The sequence below is a fragment of the Sinocyclocheilus rhinocerous genome, unplaced genomic scaffold (assembly GCF_001515625.1).
Source record: "Sinocyclocheilus rhinocerous isolate Xijiao unplaced genomic scaffold, SAMN03320098_v1.1 scaffold768, whole genome shotgun sequence".
NCBI classification, from domain to species: domain Eukaryota; kingdom Metazoa; phylum Chordata; class Actinopteri; order Cypriniformes; family Cyprinidae; genus Sinocyclocheilus; species Sinocyclocheilus rhinocerous.
In genome coordinates this window covers 1,043,643-1,061,887 of record NW_015634483.1, presented here as the reverse complement: position 1 = coordinate 1,061,887, position 18,245 = coordinate 1,043,643, and the positions used below count along the sequence as shown (strand labels likewise).

The 18,245-nt window shown below is 37.9% G+C and overlaps 1 protein-coding gene across 2 annotated transcripts in view; it reads right to left on the bottom strand.

Annotated features, from left to right (window-relative positions):
• LOC107745659 (tumor necrosis factor receptor superfamily member 16-like) overlaps positions 1–18,245 on the bottom strand; it is a 35,262-nt gene that overhangs the window by 11,349 nt on the left and 5,668 nt on the right. For both annotated transcript variants that reach the window (XM_016559584.1, XM_016559585.1), the window contains exons 2-3: positions 15,798–15,939; positions 6,110–6,469 (exon numbers count right to left, since the gene is read on the bottom strand). In XM_016559584.1, coding sequence (XP_016415070.1) covers positions 6,110–6,469; positions 15,798–15,939 — 502 coding nt within the window. The remainder of the gene's footprint in view (positions 1–6,109; positions 6,470–15,797; positions 15,940–18,245) is intronic.

Below are 18,245 nucleotides of genomic sequence, written 5' to 3'. Positions count from 1 at the left end.
CGGCCTCTTTTGGAAGGCCAATCAAAGTAGTTTCGCTTTCACAACGAATCACACAGCGCATTCACAACATGGCAGCGGCGGCATCAATACTACAGCGAGAATAAAAGTTACGCATTCTTTCTTTGCGTGAAGATGTGGGAATAGTTGCATAACGCCCCCCAAATAGTGATGTAGATATGTGGGGGCGTGTTAGAACGAGCCGTTTTAGGTAGGCATGGCTGACTCTTAACTTTTATAAAGAATATCTCTTTGGATTTGAGACTTTAGTCTTTGAAACTTTACAGATCTTCTTTATGCACCAAGAGCTTGTAACACTCCAAAGAGAAAGGAAAAATTGAAATCGCATATGACGCATAATCATATGACCCCTTTAAATTAGCATTACATGATGGTAAAATAAATTACAGTAATACTTTATTTTAAGGACCAATTCCCACTATTAACTATTTGCTTTTTAACATGCATATTACTAGCATATTAATAGTTTGTTTATTAGTACTTATAAAGCATGACCATATTTTAGATCCCTTAATCTTACCCCATACCAAAACTTAACAACTACCTAATAAGCAGCAAATTCGCAGCTTAATGAGGCAAAAGTTGTAGTTAATTTTTAGCTAATCATTTGCACTGGTCCCTAAGCTAAAGTGTGACCAAAATGACTGTAAAATAAGAAGACAGCGGACAACCCCTGAATAATCAGTAACATGTAATGATCGATTTGTCAGGCATTTTTTTTATTCATGATGTTTGATAAATAAATTTGTAGTCAGTTTTGGTTTTAGAATCTTTGATTATCTTCTTGCATAACATAATTGTGGCCATAAAAAATCTGAGCCTGTCCTGCACCTCAAATCCTGGTTAACACAGTCTATAACCATCAATGCTCATTAACTTCACCAGCCAATGAACTTCCATGCTTGAATGTCGGTGATTTCATCCGGACACACTCTTGCCGCACAATTTAATGGTTGAACCTTGACATTGGGGTTGTAAAGGGGAAGATTGTGAGATAAAAGAATAGATGTAAATTGTTCTCAACTGAAAGGATTCTCTTGGAAACTTTGGCTCAAAAAATCTTCGTAAGAAGCTAAAATTCCACACTGGGCATCTTGGAATTTCAATGATGTAAATACAGCCACAATCACAGCTATATCCCAGAAGGAGAGCAGGACAAAACCACTGGCTAAAAATTTCAGAAATTCATTAGGCAGAAACTGGCTTCATATGGGGTGACACAAGCTCAGGCACACGCCGGATCATCACCCCGAACCCTCACATCAGGGCAAAGCGTTACGTTACCCCAGAAAACAGCTCATCGCTCCATCCACTAATGTCATAGGGCACATGCCAGACAAGTGCAGACAGCTGGGGGATGAGCAGTTGTCATGAATGGACACACTTCATTGTCGTAGGATGGGGAGAGTGGGGCAAACAGAGGGAAAGATTGATTATTTCTGTCCAGTACAGACAGGCGTCTCAGTTTCAAGGCATACATTGTACTCGGCAGAAAGAGAGGTCAAAGTTAAAGAGTCAATATGGGTGATGATAAATCTTTAGGTTTGGATGGGAGGGATATTGACCAATAAAGCTCTTTTATGTGCTTCCACACATTCACTGTTGAAAAAAGCCCTCCACTGTCTCATGGCCACTTACAAATAATCAATCACAAGAAAATTGAACTATGAAGTTTCATTTTTAAAGTTTTAAGTCTTGAGGTCATAATACCTCATAATTCTATCAAAAAAGTATACAAAATGTATTTAAATGATTCATTTTTAAAAAATATTCTTAATGTCTTGCTTTAGTTTAGTCAAGTTTTTTATTTGTTTTCCCTTAAGACTTGTTTTCACATTTTTTTTAAGACAATTAAGCCTATTTCCACAATGCAAAAATTGACATTACAGTAATGTGAGAAATTTCTGTACATTATACATCATGTTGTATCTGTAGTATTGCCTTTATACTTATTCAAAATAACTGTATTACAGTAATGTGAATCAAATGATAATCACCTTCAACAGTGTTATTAAATTATTTGTGTTTTTACAGATTAACTTAAAGTGAGATGATGGCAAGTGAAATCACTGACAAGAAAGAAACATTACAGCAGGCGAACCATAATATAAAATATTCACTGATTTTTCTTGTTTTAAATGTATAATGTTAAAAGTGTAACTGTATAAATTATAATTTTAATTTATAATTTTTTGTGAATTAATTTTTATTCTCTTGCATCAGTTTATTAGTTTTTTCTTTTTTTTTCTTTACCGTTGATTTCAATTCTAAAGTTCTGACATTATTTATACAATATCATTACAAATACATAACAAAAACTGTCATTACTATAATGTTCATATTTTCATAAAAAATCATATTCACTATGTATATTATATTATTCATCATGATAGCATTTGTGGTGTTGCATTTATACTGATGCTAAGAATTGTACACCAGTAATGAGATTAATGAGAATCATCAAAAAAATAAAAAATAAAAGTACAACATCCTGATGTTATAAAAACAGTAACAAGGCTTTGGTTTCTTTGTCAAAATATTTTTTCTTTTTGATTGCGGGTGAAATGTGACCTGTGACATGAAATGTGACAGATTCTCCCGGGTATGGTGAGATTGATGGGGCTCTTTGACACACCACACACCAACACAGCTTCATGCTTTTTAATGAAATTACACGCCATTTTCATGCTGCCTGTTCCCACACATGACTAATTTCCCATTAGAGCAGGAGAAACACAACTAATGTCTCAAATCTGAATCTGATCTAGGTTTTTTCACACTTTTCAAGGGTCTAAGTGCAATTTGCAGGATTTTTGGATCAAATGTGAACACTCCAAATGATCTCAGACCCTTATAAACTTGTGAACTTTGTGCACTGCATTGCATTGCATTGTGTTGTGTTTTAGGGTTCAAGTAAACCTTAACTTGTCCATAAACTGAACGGAAAATGTTCTGGCAGAAAACTGTCAGTACCTTTTCTGATTGGTGGCAGTTAGGGGTTTTACAGTGGAAGTGAATGGGGCCAAAGTGTGGTGGGTTTAAGTCAGCCATCTTGCATAGTATTGCTGTACCCACATCACACAGCACTGAAGTGGACTTGTTCCAAAAAGAAACAGTAAGTGGATTAAAAGAGGCCTGAAACCATATTAGTGCTTAAACTGACCAAAAAAAGGTTTAAGTCCTCTTTCGGGGGAAGGGACAGTGTGAACATAAAGATATCTGGGTCCTTTTTCACTTGGTTCACTGCTTGGTCCACTTCAAGTTTGGTTCTTTTAAAAAGGACTCAGGTGTGAAAACACCCTTAGATAATTTTATCATTTAATCTGGTAAATTCCTGATACATAAGAACATTCTTTATCTGAAACAGACACCTCACTTCCTTGTTGCAGAGAACACCACATTTGATTTACTTTCTTCTGGAGATTTCCATGTTTATAGAACCCAGGACGAACTGAAATCAGTAGCCACCCATGACCTATGACCTCTCACCTTCATGTTAAGACCCCAGCAAAAGGTCAGACGGGGTCAGAGAAAATCTTACGTTGATCATTAACAGATAAACATCACTTACACACACGCATGTCTCGGCTGTCATGTACAAACTGACCCAAACCAGAATATCACTGTTTAATATTTGCTGATTAGCTATTGACAATGGCAATAATAATCTTTGTTTAAGACAATTATGTGTCAAAGACAATCCAGAAACACGCATATTCAAACAAATTAGAAATAACTGAACTGAAGTGGTGGTGAGTTTTTGCCAAATTTAGATTTTTGCTAAGTTTATGGGTTATACTTAATTTTATGGATTTTAAGAAACTTTGCCCTGTAAGTTTGAAGTATTAAAACTTAGTGAGGAACGAGTTTGGAGGATGATTTTGTACTGATATGCTAATGTCTCAAATTGTGTGGAACTGATGTATTATTTTCCTAAGTGATAAGATTTGCAATTTTTTCATTTTACAGATGCTGTCTATTTCTATACACACACACATTGCACAGAATGCTTAAAATTCATTACATCATATATTGTCTGTGTAATGCCATAATGAGAATACATTAAGAAAGTACATTGAAAATCCATTTATGGACCCTGCTGCACTTAGTATGGTTTCCTTTGATAGCAGAACTTGGGCTGTGTACAAAGCCTCTTTCTCTGATCCTCTTCTGAAACCGTGTTTGCGGCCAGACACAGAACAAAGCCTGTAATGTTGACTGCAGATCTTTGAATGTGATCCTTTGCTCAAGATACTGTTAATTTTATTCACAGCTAAGTTCAGCTCAGTAATAAGATGGCAAATATTAAGCTTCCGGCTATGCCAAGAGCATCTGACATTATACAGAGAGTTCAGTGAGCTGGGCACACAAAAAGTTGAAGTGTTTTGGGCTTTCTCAGTTTTAAATCATACTGCTTTTCTGTTTGTCATACCACATACCACATCTACACACAAACACAACAGTGAACTGAGAATGACATAATGATCATTAGCAAATCTCATTCATTAATTTATCCAGCACGTGCAATCATAGGCTGAACTGTCTTATACATTTTTATTTATTTATATATATATACAGTGGGTACGGAAAGTATTCAGACCCCCTTAAATTTTTCACTCTTTGTTATATTGCAGCCATTTGCTAAAATCATTTAAGTTAATTTTTTTTCCTCATTAATGTACACACAGCACCCCATATTGACAGAAAAACACAGAATTGTTGACATTTTTGCAGATTTATTAAAAAACAAAAACTGAAATATCACATGGTCCTAAGTATTCAGACCCTTTGCTCAGTATTTAGCAGAAGCACCCTTTTGATCTAATACAGCCATGAGTCTTTGGGAAAGATGCAACAAGTTTTTCACACCTCGATTTGGGGATCCTCTGCCATTCCTCCTTGCACATCCTCTCCAGTTCTGTCAGGTTGGATGATAAACGTTGGTGGACAGCCATTTTTAGGTCTCTCCACAGGGGAGAAACTGGGTCACGGAGCACATGGGGAGGGAAAACACAAAGACAGTCCAGGGGCGTGACAGTATGAAGGGCTAAGCCATTTGGCATAATATTTTAAAACAATGTCAACAAATTATCATTTAAAATAATTAAGACAAAAATGGAAATCTGATCATTTACAAATACTGTATATATATATATATATATATTATTTATTTATTTATTTTTGCCATAGTTTTCTTTTTGTTTTTGACATAAATAACCTTTATATAAATATTTTTATGTTTTATTATTTGAGTCAGTCTTATTTAATTTTAACTTTTAACAAATATAAATATGAACCCTCAATTTAATGCACCCTTGATGAATAATAGTGATTTCTTACAAAAAAAAAACATACTATAAACTTTTGAATGGTAGATTACCTGGTTTTTAACATTGATGAAGATGTAACAGTATTTCACAGTTACTGTTTTTACTGTATATTTAAAAAAAAAAATGCAGCTTTGGTGAGCATAAGAGACTTCTATCAAAAACAGTAAAAATCATAAACAGTTAGTAAATACAACTATAAACTATAACTATGAAAAAGTATTAAACATATAAAGATTTATCAAGATAAATACAGCATGTGAAATCTTTTTTGTTTTGACACAAGCTCCTGAAATACCAAATATTGAATATACAACAAAGTTTTAGAAGCACTGGTGCTGTGAATTCTTTACAGACATGGAGAACATTTATGATAATGCATTAAGAAAGTGAAAAATCAATTTTCATCAATACAGCATGTAAAATGGTGGTAGAAAGTTACTGACCACCTAGAACTGCCTTAGCAACCACCCAGAACCCCTAGCAACCACTCAGCAACACACACACAAAATAAATAAATAAATAAAAACCAGTTCACTAGTATTGTAGTGGTTATTTAAAAATCTAATTGTCATAATTAACTTGTCTTCAACTGTCATCTCCAGAGAACAGAGTTGTAGAGGGCCAACACACAGGGCAATTTCTTGGCCAGTGATTTTAAAACCAAACAAGAAGTTGAGTAACAAAAATCTGTTTGTCCCACTGTGTCATGATAACCCACCTATTTACAACTTCTATTTGATTTTTGTACTCGATTCTCTTACCTTGGCAGACAGCGTCACTGAAAGGCGTGCAGCTTTTCAACTCCATCTCAGGCTGATCACAGACGGCGCAGGGCATGCAGGGGTCAAAAGAGGTCTCCTGATCTGAATACGTGTCATCCACGCACTCCTCGCACACCGTGTCAAGGTCAAAATTACAGCGCATCAGCACACCCTGGCCCACAGGGCACACCGTGCAGGCCTCACAGCGGCTCGTCACTTTGCTGAAGAAGAACCCATAGTCGCAGACACACACCGCGTCGTTGGCATCAGTGCAGGGCGTCAGCATGCGTGTGAGTTCAGAACATGGTGTACACGGCTGGCACTGCTCCGTGTGGCTGAAGTTCTCTGAAAATGTCTCGCCTGAAGACAGAAGGAGAAAAGATCATAGTATATTAATGATACTAAAATAGTTCATGTCAACCCTGTTATATACACAAGTGTAAAAAATATACAGTGATGGCCAAAATTATTAGAACACTAGTATTTTCACCAGCTAAAAAATGGGTTTAAGTCAGTTATTTCTATCTTTTGCTGTAGTGTGCCAGTAGGAAATATCAGTTTACATTTCCAAACATTCATTTTGCCATTAATTGTATTAAAGATTTTTGTTTGCACAAGGAGTCTGACAACAGCCAGTGCTCCACACAGAGATCTGATCTCATCATCGTCCAGTCTGCCTGGAATGACATGAAGAAACAGAACAAACTGAGTTTGCATCTTCAAGATGCTTCAAGAATTTATGGTTGATGTGCCTAACTGGATGGTAAGATTGTGATGAAGTGATGGGTTTGTTGAAACCACAAGCAGTTCTGTCTTGGCAAGGTTGAGTTGAAGGTGATGATCCTTCATCCAGCCAGAAATGTCTGTTAGACATGCTGAGATGCGAGCAGCTATCGTCGGATCATCAGGATGGAATGAGAGAGTTGAGTGTCATCAGTAGCAGTGATATGGAGTGTGGTTCCTGAGATGCCCTTTGCCAATAGGGTTGACAGGAGGATCTGATGGTTAACCGTGTCAAAAGCAGCGGACAGCATCAGCAAGATAAGTATTGAAGATTTGGAAGCCGCTCTTGCCAGTCTTAGGACTTCAACAAATGAGAGCAAGGCAGTCTCGGTTGAATGTCCACTTCGAAAGCCAGACTGGTTGCTGTCCAGGAGGTTTTTCTATGTGACATAGGCAGAGACTTGGTTGAACACAACTCGTTCAAATGTTTTCGCAATGAAAGGAGGAAGGGAAACCGGTCTGTAGATCTCTAAAAGAGCTGGGTTAAGAGTGGGTAGTAGTGGGGTTATACGAGCGTGTTTAAATGCTGAGGGGAAAACACCAGTGTGAAGGGATGTGTTAATGATGTAAGTGAGTGCAGGAACCAAGGCAGGAGAAATAGCTTGAAAGATATGAGATGGAATAGGATCAAGTGGACAAGTAGTAGGATGATTGGAAAGGATGTTTGGAGACTTCTTTTTCAGAGAGTGGAAAGAAGGATGTGAATGAGTGTATGATTGCTGGTAAGATGTGCTTGACATCACTTACATTAGCTTTGTAAATATCAACATTTCAGCTCATGGGATGTTATAGGATAAAAATTACATTTATCAGTTTTATGATATTTATAGGCTCAGATGTTATTAGCCAAATTTGCATTCACCTTCAACCCCATTACCATCAGCTGCAAAACATTTTGAATGTTACAAGGTTAAAAGATTTGGAAGATAAATATTTTTTCAAAATATGATGTGTGATTGATTATGAAACCAATATTACATTTTATAAATTCCAAAACTACTCTGAAAGCGTTAAATAATGTAACGTTTAGGGTTTGGCCAGTAATAATGTAATAATATTGGTACCTTGCATGGATGCATGCAGCCACAACTATAGAATTGAGGGGGGAAAACCATAAATGTTGATTGCTAATCTGAATATTAGTGGCCTCCAATATCTATGGCAGTTATGGACCTAGCAGTTAATAGACAGTTAGTAGAAAATATGATTTCTAAATCTGCTTTCTGAAATACTAAATAGCGCCATTTCATAGAATGACACAGCTTCCTGAAAATGGGCCATATTAAAAAATACTTTCTTAGTTTTAGGAAAAAGAGTAAAACAAAGTCATGAGTCATATTTTGACCACATGTATTCTCATAGATATCTAGAATCTTCAAGAAGCTAGAAGAAATTATGATGTCAGTATTGCACAGAGTGGAGAGCAAATATCTAATGATGCATGCTTATGGTATTGTATTCCCATCCTCCATCCTATTCAGATATATTAGTGGATAGAGGTCTAGCTTTCACTAAATTATTCAGGAAGCTATTTTGTCCGTGTATATGTGTGTGTGTTTGTGAGACAGCACAACTCTTGTGGCTAGCCCCTCTTTAGGGCACATCGCCTCAGTGTCCCAAACCATATCAAGTGTTTCAGTATATGCCAGAGGTAGGATATTCACGGAAGCAGTGACCAGAGAAAGATAACACGCTAATGCCATAGTTATCTTTACATCTACCCATCAGAGAGGATGAAACGCCATTGTGTCTTTGTGCTGGACAAATAGAGTTGCACATTATGGGTTCCCCTGTGTGCTGGAGCTACTAATGGCCCCAATGATAACGGGGTAATGTGGTGGCATCTGGGGGCCAGTTATTGGGGCTTTATTTAGGAGACTGTGGTGGGTAGTCTGTGTATTTCCTGCAGATGAAATTCTGTCCACTCAGTCTTTCTCCCTCTGAGTCTACTCTTCTCCTGATCTCTACCCTTTGAGAACCATTAGCATAATGCCATCAATAGCCATCAATAATGCATGTCTATGCATTATGACAGACGGCCAATGTGTGGGGGTGTTCTCAACCGTACAAGTCATGGAGTTTATGTGTCAATTAACATTAGGACTATAAAGTGCTGAGGTAACATTCTGTCAATAGCTTCTGTTTACCAGTTCCAAAAAAAGGACACCAGCCCTGCAGTACATAATTCACTATTTTAGTATGAACTACTAGAGAACTAAGTAACAAATACGGCTGATAATACTCATGTCTTCAGATTCAAAACAACAGATATGAGACAGAACACATATAGTGTTCAGCTGATGTGGGCTATTAATGGCTGATGCGATACAGATATTTGAAGACATTGGCAAATGGCCAGTATAAAGCCAAAATATAAATGATTAGCTTAAAGAGCTGTTTGTACTTGATCTCACCCATAAAATGAGTTTTGATGGTTATAACCGGATGTGTTTAGATTGATTCTGTAATTTTAAATATTTTTGACTTGAATAAAATCAGTTAATTTAGATGTTACCATGCAAAACTTCTGAATTAACTTGTACACAATATTTACTCAAAATTTACTATAAACATTTGAAAAATTGCATCACTCATGAAAAAGGCAGTTGGTAGACTTTGGAACTGACACTGGATGCAATGAAAACTTATGTGAACTGAGCACAGTTATTGACCAATGCCAATCATGTCCAAATATGACCTGACATCAGCCTGGCTGACATATTAGATTAATAATGAAAGTTGACATGTCCTGAGGTGACATGATATTCTTCATTTAAAAATATTGATTATTAATATAACATATTATATTATTATGCAAGCAGCTTGTATGAACTCATATTCATTGAGAGAATTTGTGTACTTTCATTAAATTGATGTGTTAATGCGCCAAATTTACTGTTCAGCGAATAGAAACAATAGCTTCATTCATTGCAAGATCTACAAATTACTATGATGTGATACAAACAAACTCAAAGTTTAACATTTAAAAAAGTGTGTTCAGATTAGAATTCATATAGTTACCAAACATGTACAACTTTAACATTTACTCCTTCACCAAGCTAGCTTTTTCAATTCAGCTGACCAGTTTCCGCACACCTATAACCCAAACTACCTACTACCAAACTACTACTAAGTAGAAGTACACTTTAACATACTTAGAAAATGAGTACTTGCTATATACTATACTTTAAGAGAATATATTCAAATGCAAACTCAACATAATGTTTTTGGACACTGATTTGCAAGTTATTTGCAATTAAATGAAAATGTATTACAGTTTAAATTTATATTAAATGCAGTTAGTTACATTATTTGAGATTGTTGAGTGTTTATATTTACACATTTCTAAATATTACGTTGCAATTTAGTACATTTAATTTATATGACCTTTTAACGTAATATTGTATAACACACTACAGTTAAGCTTATAATCAAGTACTTCAGTCAGCACATCAAAATAAGTGCACTTCTTTAAAGAATGACAAAAGATTATTAAAATACAAAGATTTAAAGGGGTCATATGATGCTTTTTTAAAGATCATTATTTTGTGTATTTGGTGTAACAGAATATGTTGACATGCTTTAATGTTCAAAAAACACATTATTTTTCAAATACTGTACATTATTGTAGGTCCTCTATGCCCCGCCTCTCTCAAACGCTTCGTTTTCTACAAAGTCCCTCCTTCTGACAAGCGCAGTCTGCTCTGATTGGCCAGCTGACCCAGTGCATTGTGATTGGCCGAACACCGCAAGCACTCGTCGGAAATGTAACGCCCCTTACCATAATCGCGAGCTTCATCTTTCAAAATAAATGTAAAGACAGAGCCCGAAAGGGGAACAGAGTCGCGTGACAGACACAGTGATGAAGCTGGTATGTGTTTGCAGTACACAAGCCACGGTTAAGACGGCTGACTCCACTGTGATGTGTCTCGCTCTCTCTCTCTCGCTCACTTGCACACACACACACACACGATGCGTAAAACTCCGCATTTGAACAGTCAATTGCAAATACTTAAACTAATAACAAAACATACTTACAGTAGCTGATTCAGAAGCGCCAGATTGTCATAGCAAAGTCAGAATTACCTCCTCTCCTAGGTTCATGAAACGGTCGTCCATAAAATGCATTGCTGTTCTGTTGTAAGTAATCTTAATGCATCTACTTTCGGAAGGCCAAATATAGTGCTTTTGCTTTCGCCTAGAAACACACAGCGTCTCTCTGACATGGCTGCTTCAACACTAACTGCCACGCCTTCTTTCTTTGCGTGCACATTTGGGCGGCATTATGCTAATATTTCCACATAGTGACGTAGATATTGTGGGGGTGTGTTAGAACGAGCCGTTTTAGGGGGGCGTGGCAGAGTCTTAACTTTGATAAAGAATATCTCGTTGGTTTTGAGACTTTAGTCTTTGCAACTTCAGGGATCTTATCTATGCACCAACAGCTTGTAACACTCCAAAGAGAAAGGAAAACTTGAAATCGCATCATATGACCCCTTTAAAATATACTGTAACGTAAAACGTTTAATTTGACATGACATTAATTTTAAAAGTGTACTTAAGTGTGTTAAGAAACATATTCATGAAAGTGTAGTACTCTAAGTACACTTAAGTGGCCCTTTATTTCAGTAATATTATATTATCTTTAAGTACAATTTTTAAAATATACTTTTAAGATTTGAAGTACTCTTAAGTGTATATTCAGCACAATTAAGTAAACTTATTTTTCACAAGTGTACCCAAAATATACTTTAATCTTAAATGTCTTATCTTATTAAACTAAACTATGATAGTGTTTACCTTTTACGCTGTAAAATCATTGTATCAGAGCATTAGACACTGAATGATCAATACAAGTTTGCTAAATACTGAAGCTAAAGAGTCATGAATTCATCTACAGTCCAATGATGGGAGCCTGTAGTGACAACTGCAAGTAAACATTAGGCAAATGAAGGTAAACTTCACAATCTCTCTGCGGGCTACAGGCGGTAGCTAACGTTAACCGGTAGATATCTGGGTGGAGTCATCCGCTGTACACACTCACCTATAAACACTGTAAATACTGTTATTGTGCTGTTGTGCTGATAGTTATATCCCAAACTCACATCATTGGTTAAGCCAATGTTGCTGTGTTGGGCTTGTCAGGACACTTAATTTTCTTCCCCCCTTTGATAGAGGAGGTCAATTGTGGAGTTGACTGGTGAATATACACACCTGGTTCTTTGACATTACAAAGCGCTTATGTGTCAGGAATTAATATGAGCCAGTTAACTTAAATTATCACTTCTTAAACAGCTGTTTTCATTCCAGTACCATCCCAAATGCTACTTTTACATGTCAACACTTTATCGCTGAAGTGCTGTCAAGCAGCATTTGGTGACTTATGAGGCTGTGAAAGGAACAGTTTGGGGTTTTCAGCATGTAATGGTTAAGTTGATTGATGAGGAACGCAGATCCCAGCACAGGCCCTTAGGGAAGGCCTGACGAAGAGATGGGAATTACAGAAGGAAGAATGTTTGGGGTTGTAGTGAATGACAGGAGGTCTTGGTGGACATGCCTTTCTGTGACCTTCACCCAAGGCTACTAAATATTAACAAAAAACTAATATGCACAGAACTCAAGAGTAGGTCATTTTAAGTTATCTGTTTGTGTGATTAATATGTTGAATGTACATTTATACAATATTATTCTATATGAAATAATTCACAAATGAAATCTCTTTAATATCTCCTAGACATCAGTAGATGCACAGCAAGTAGAGATTTTCCTGAAGTCTCCTACTCCTGAGAAAAAGACCTCAGTAGCCTCAATTGTCTCTCCTCTAGAGTATCTCAATAATTTCTCAAAATGTTCTCATTCTCATTTCAGACCAGATGATCTGAGTTATGCTATCCATAATAATTTTATAGCTCTATACTCTTAATGTATGTTAACAAGTGTCATTAGTGTCTGTTCTTATTTCTCCTAATGCATTTTAGAAGAAACATTCAACATTCATACAGCAGTCCAAATGTCTGATTGCATTCCATTTTTTATTCAAATTTAATACAGCATTTACAAAAATATATAATCAGCATAACAATTTGTGTGAAAAGTTTCATTTAAAAAAAACAAGAATTGCAGAATGTCCAGAGAGCCGCATGATAAATGTGCCAAATTAGATACGTCTTTTTATATTGTCTTTTTGACATAACTTTAAAATGTGTCAAAACACTATATATTTCTGTTTATGTAAAAATATTTTACGTATGATTATGCAAAACATGTTTAAATGAAAAAAATAAATTCTGAATTGTTATTTGACTTTTGGGCCTAATTTTGGGCCTTTTACTACATTGTAGTTATCCATACATAAATGAAACAAGATTCTGAGCTATGAAAGATCTATTAATGTCAGACCCCTGGACTGTTTGTGTGTGTTTTTCTCCCCATGTGCTCCGTGACCTAGTTTTCTCCCTTGTTTGATTGTGTTCATTCAGTTCAGGTGTGTCTCATCATCTTCCCTCGTTTAGTCTTGTATTTAAAGTGTTGTCCGTTCCTTTGTCCGGTTTCATCGATGCTACGTGCTACATGTGTGTTCCTGCCTGCCCTTTGTTACCCCCTGTTTGGATCATTAAAGACTGTTATTCGTGACTCTCCCTCGTCTCTGCGCTCCTTCGCTTCTACACAGTAGTCACCATGACAGAACACCGGACCTACAAAATAGTTTATTTGCATGTTTCCCCTCCGTTTGTTTTCCGAGTTTTGCACAGTGTTTTGTTTTTCCCTCTGGATCCCCTTGCCGCTTTGTTCGTCTCCCTAGCCCGTAAGGACCTGTCCCTCTTGGAGTATGTGGTTGAGATCAGCCAGCTCGCCGTTTTAACGGCATTTGACGATGCTGCGCTGAACTCACTGTTCTGGATCGGGGCAAATTACCATCGCCTTGTTGACCTCCCAGACACCACTGGACTGAACTGGAGGGAGACGATCATCCGGTGTCTGGAGAGTGTCCGGCCCCGATCCAGAGCACAGCCAGACCCAGAGCCCAGCCCCCCATCACCCCGCTGCGCGGAGCGCAAGCCCGAGCCCACCAATGATGGAGAGCCCGATCTCGCCGTGACCGACGAGCCATCGCCGCACAGAGCGACACAGCTGAGGATCGCCGCGGAGCCGGAGCTGCTAGTGACGTCAGACCAGGTGCAAGAGCCGGCCACAACACCCGCCACGAGGGAAAAAGCTGTGGACAGCGAGAGCGCGGAGAGGAGCTCCGCCCATCCCTCTGGCTCTGTCAGGCTCCTCCTTCCCTTCGGCTCCTCCTCCACCTTGGTCGCCTGAGTCGTCTGCTCCGCCTTGGCCCTCTGGATCCTCCCCATTGCCCTGGCTCATTGGCTGTCCGTCTCTGCCTCGGGCTCCTCCACCTGCTCCGCCGCCGTCGATCGGTCCCCTGGAGTCGTCAGCCCTTCCTCCACCATGGCTCCTCCCTCCGTCGGCTCCACCGTGGGTCGCCTGCATGGCTGTGGCCTGGGTCTCGCCTGGCTCCGCCTGCTCCAAGTTCCTCCTGTCTCCTCCCAGGTTCTCCATCCATCTGGTTCGCCCTGGCTCCTCCTGTCTCCTCCCTGTCTCCTCCCTCCATCTGGTCCACCCTGGCTCCTCCTGTCTCCTCCCTCCGTCGTCTCCACCCTGGACTCTGTTTGCCGTCCTCCTCCCGGGTGTCCGTCCTCCACCCGAACCTCCTCCTGAGTTCCCCTCCATCCCTCCCTTTGTTGTTCCTGTGGCGCGAGGACGCGCCTTCTGGGAGGGGGGCGAATTGTCACACCCCTGGACTTTGTGTGTGTTTTTCTCCCCATGTGCTCCGTGGCCTAGTTTTCTCCCTTGTTTGATTGTGTTCATTCGGTTCAGGTGTGTCTCGTCATCTTCCCTCGTTTAGTCTTGTATTTAAAGTGTTTTCCGTTCCTTTGTCCGGGTTTGTCATCGATGCTACGTGTGTGTTCCTGCCTGCCCTGTGTTACCCCCTGTTTGGATCATTAAAGACTGTTATTCGTAACTCTCCTTCGTCTCTGCGCTCCTTCGCTCCTACTCAGTAGTCACCGTGACAATTAAATTATGACTATATTTAACACATTTAGGTACACTTTTAAAAAGTGCACTTTATAATATATCGAATTAAATTACCTTAAGAGTTTTTATGCTTTAATAATCTTTTGTCATACTTTAAAGAAAGTTGTGTTGTGTTGTATTGACTTACATAGTAAAGCACATATAAAGATTTTGGATTTAATTGTAGTGTGCTATTTAATATTACACATACACACATATAATTTATTATATTTAATTTTTTATAATTATTAATTAATTTATTTATTTTGTTGTTTAAGGGAGCATGAAACTCTACATAAATACTGTATGTACTAAAGGATGACTATTTTTGGTCACAATTCTGATTACTTGTCCTCTATTTCCATTTATCTCTCTTCTCCTATCTTGTCTTGTTCAGCTGGGTCATGCAAGCAGACATGGGGGAGATGGTGGGATTCTTGGAAGTGGTGGGATTCTGGCAGGCTCTGGCCTAAGAGTTGGCGCAGAACCAACCTCTGTAAATAAAAAAATCTAATCCCCAAATCTTGGTACAAACACTCTGTTACGTGACCCTGCCAGTACAACAAGTGCATGTACCACTGGATTTTGCCTTAATTAATCTCACTTAGAGCTCACTGAAAACACTCAGATTGGTCTCTAAGCTCTCCAGACAATGTTTTGTCAATCTCATTTCCTAAAAGCATTTCCCCTTCAGCTACTAATTACCGTTCACAGCTCAAAAGCCCTCGGCCTCCCCACAAGTGAGAGTTCAGCACAGGAAATGGCATTTTAAATAAGGCAGCTGCTTCATTTTAGCAACGCCGCGGCCAACATCTCTGTGGATACTCACTGTCAAGACACGGTTCACACACTGTCTGTGTCGCTCCGCAGGGCTTCACCATCCCTTCCCCGGGTTGGCATTGTTTGCAGCACTCCCCACTGGTGGTGAACGCCCCTGAAGGACATGAATTCTGTGTAGACAAGACTTTGCCCTACAGAGATAAAGAAGGGAAAATTAGAAGCATGAAACAAAAATTTTACATGAACGAATCATCCATGTATTTAAAAATCTATTTCATTTTTTAAAATATATACACTGATGTACGTCACAATATGGAATAAAAGATCTGCCGCTACTTCCGTTTCATTGAAACTTTAATTAAGACAGAGTTTGAGCAAATACAGAAATACAAAATAATATTTCATCAAATAAACACATTTAAAATCTATTCATACTAATGATGTCACTTGCACTTGTTTCCAAATTTTCATCCAATGAAATGCTGTCTACAATAAAGATGTCCCTCTTACCAGAGGTACAGTCACATTTACCTTTGTATGGCCAAATTCAGTGAACATTAATTACACATTGGATTCTTGTTTGTTAATCTTTTAAGTTTTTCTAATGAATATTAACTTTAACAGCTGTAAATGTATTCATACAATTGCAACTTTGTGACTTTATATCCCATAATGTGACTATATCTTGCAATTGTGACTTTTTGTCTCACAACGGCAATTTTATATCTCAAAGTGTGACTTCCTTTGAAGTTAATTTTATTTACTTTCATTTATTTATTTATTTTACTTTTTCAGTGATACAGTTACTACATTATCAAGTTTGTTGTACTTTTAACACACAATTTGCTGGGTTTACCAATATAAAGCTGCTTAGTTTAGAAGCGACCACTGAGCAAGTGGTGCTTTATGAATTGCTACGCTATTGACAATAGATAATAGATCTACTTTGCCCATGAAATCTCACCAAAGTTTTACTAAAGTGACTGTGCCTTAATACTGTACCACCAGCCTCTGACCACCAATAGCATATTACATTGCTGTAACATAAACTAAAGTTTATTGGCTAATTATTAAATTTTGTTGAAAGTTTTGTTGCTGCTGATGGCACAGAAATGACTTCAGCTTTAAAGAAATAAAGCAATTAAACCATATTTAGGGAAACATTTTGAAAAAGCCTGTGGATGTAGATATAGACGTGAACCCATTGACCGTTCAGACTTTTCTCACTCCCATGTCTTTGCTTTGGTTGAGTCTGTCTCCAGGGTATGCAATCCCAGAAACCGACAACTTCCCACACAGACTCAGAGCCCAAAATACTATTTGTGTAACAAGACTTGTTACATTATTTAGTCCTGATAATGTCTGATGGATGCCTATCAACAGCATTGCTTTGGAGAGGATCAGAGAGCTTCAAAAAGAAATAAATGCGTTTTACCAGTCTGTATCCGCATATACAGTAAATCTTCATGGTATGTTTAACCTGAATTCAACTCTCTGACAGCAGCCTTTCATTTGAACATCTATCTAACTGAAAGACTGACAGGTACAGCCTAAACATGGCAGATGAACAGGGCATTCTGTGTTTCACCACATGCCTCTTGTCCAATGATTTTTATTTACGTTCACAAGGTAAAATAACAAATAATTGATCATGCCTATAAGTCATTCTTGGAAGTCCTGTACTCAAATGTAAAAATCACTATGACAAATCACTATGACAACATGATGTACATTTGATTTTAGGTGAAATAAAATTGGCATAAAAAATGTATTTTTCTTACAGATAAATATAGGAAGTACATCAAAATAAAAGAATGCGCATTGGGGCCTCATTCATAAAATGTGAGCAGAAAACATTTCTGTGCTAATCGTACATAAAATTGCTCTTATGTAAAAGCTTGTTTCTGTCTCAGAGTAAAAAAACAAAACAAAGGTAATTGCAACTTTATATCTTAATTAATCTATAATTTTAACTTAAATTCTCAGAATTGCAACTTTGTATCTCCCGATTGCAATTTTTGTTTCTCATAATTGTTACTTAATATTTTGCAGCTATAACTTTACATCACACAATTGCAACTTTTTCGGATTTAAGTCATTCTTAAAAGTACTTAAAAGGGTCATATGATGCGATTTCAAGTTTTCCTTTCTCTTTGGAGTGTTACAAGCGGTTCGTGAATAGATAAGATCCCTAAAGTTGCAAAGACTAAAGTCTCAGCCCCAAAGAGATATTCTTTATAAAAGTTAAGACTCGTCCACGTTTAAAAACGCCTCGTTTAAACACGCCCCCACATGTCTACGTCACTGTGTGGGAAGATTTGCATAACACTGCCCAAATGTTCACGCAAAGAAAGAAGGCGTAACTTTATTGTTGCTGCCACCGCCGCCATATTGTGAAGATCCTGTGTGTTTCGTTGTGAAAGCGAAAATACTTTGTTTGGCCTTCTAAAAGAGGACACTATCCGCTTCGTCATGCCTGGAGCTGATCCGTGCTGGT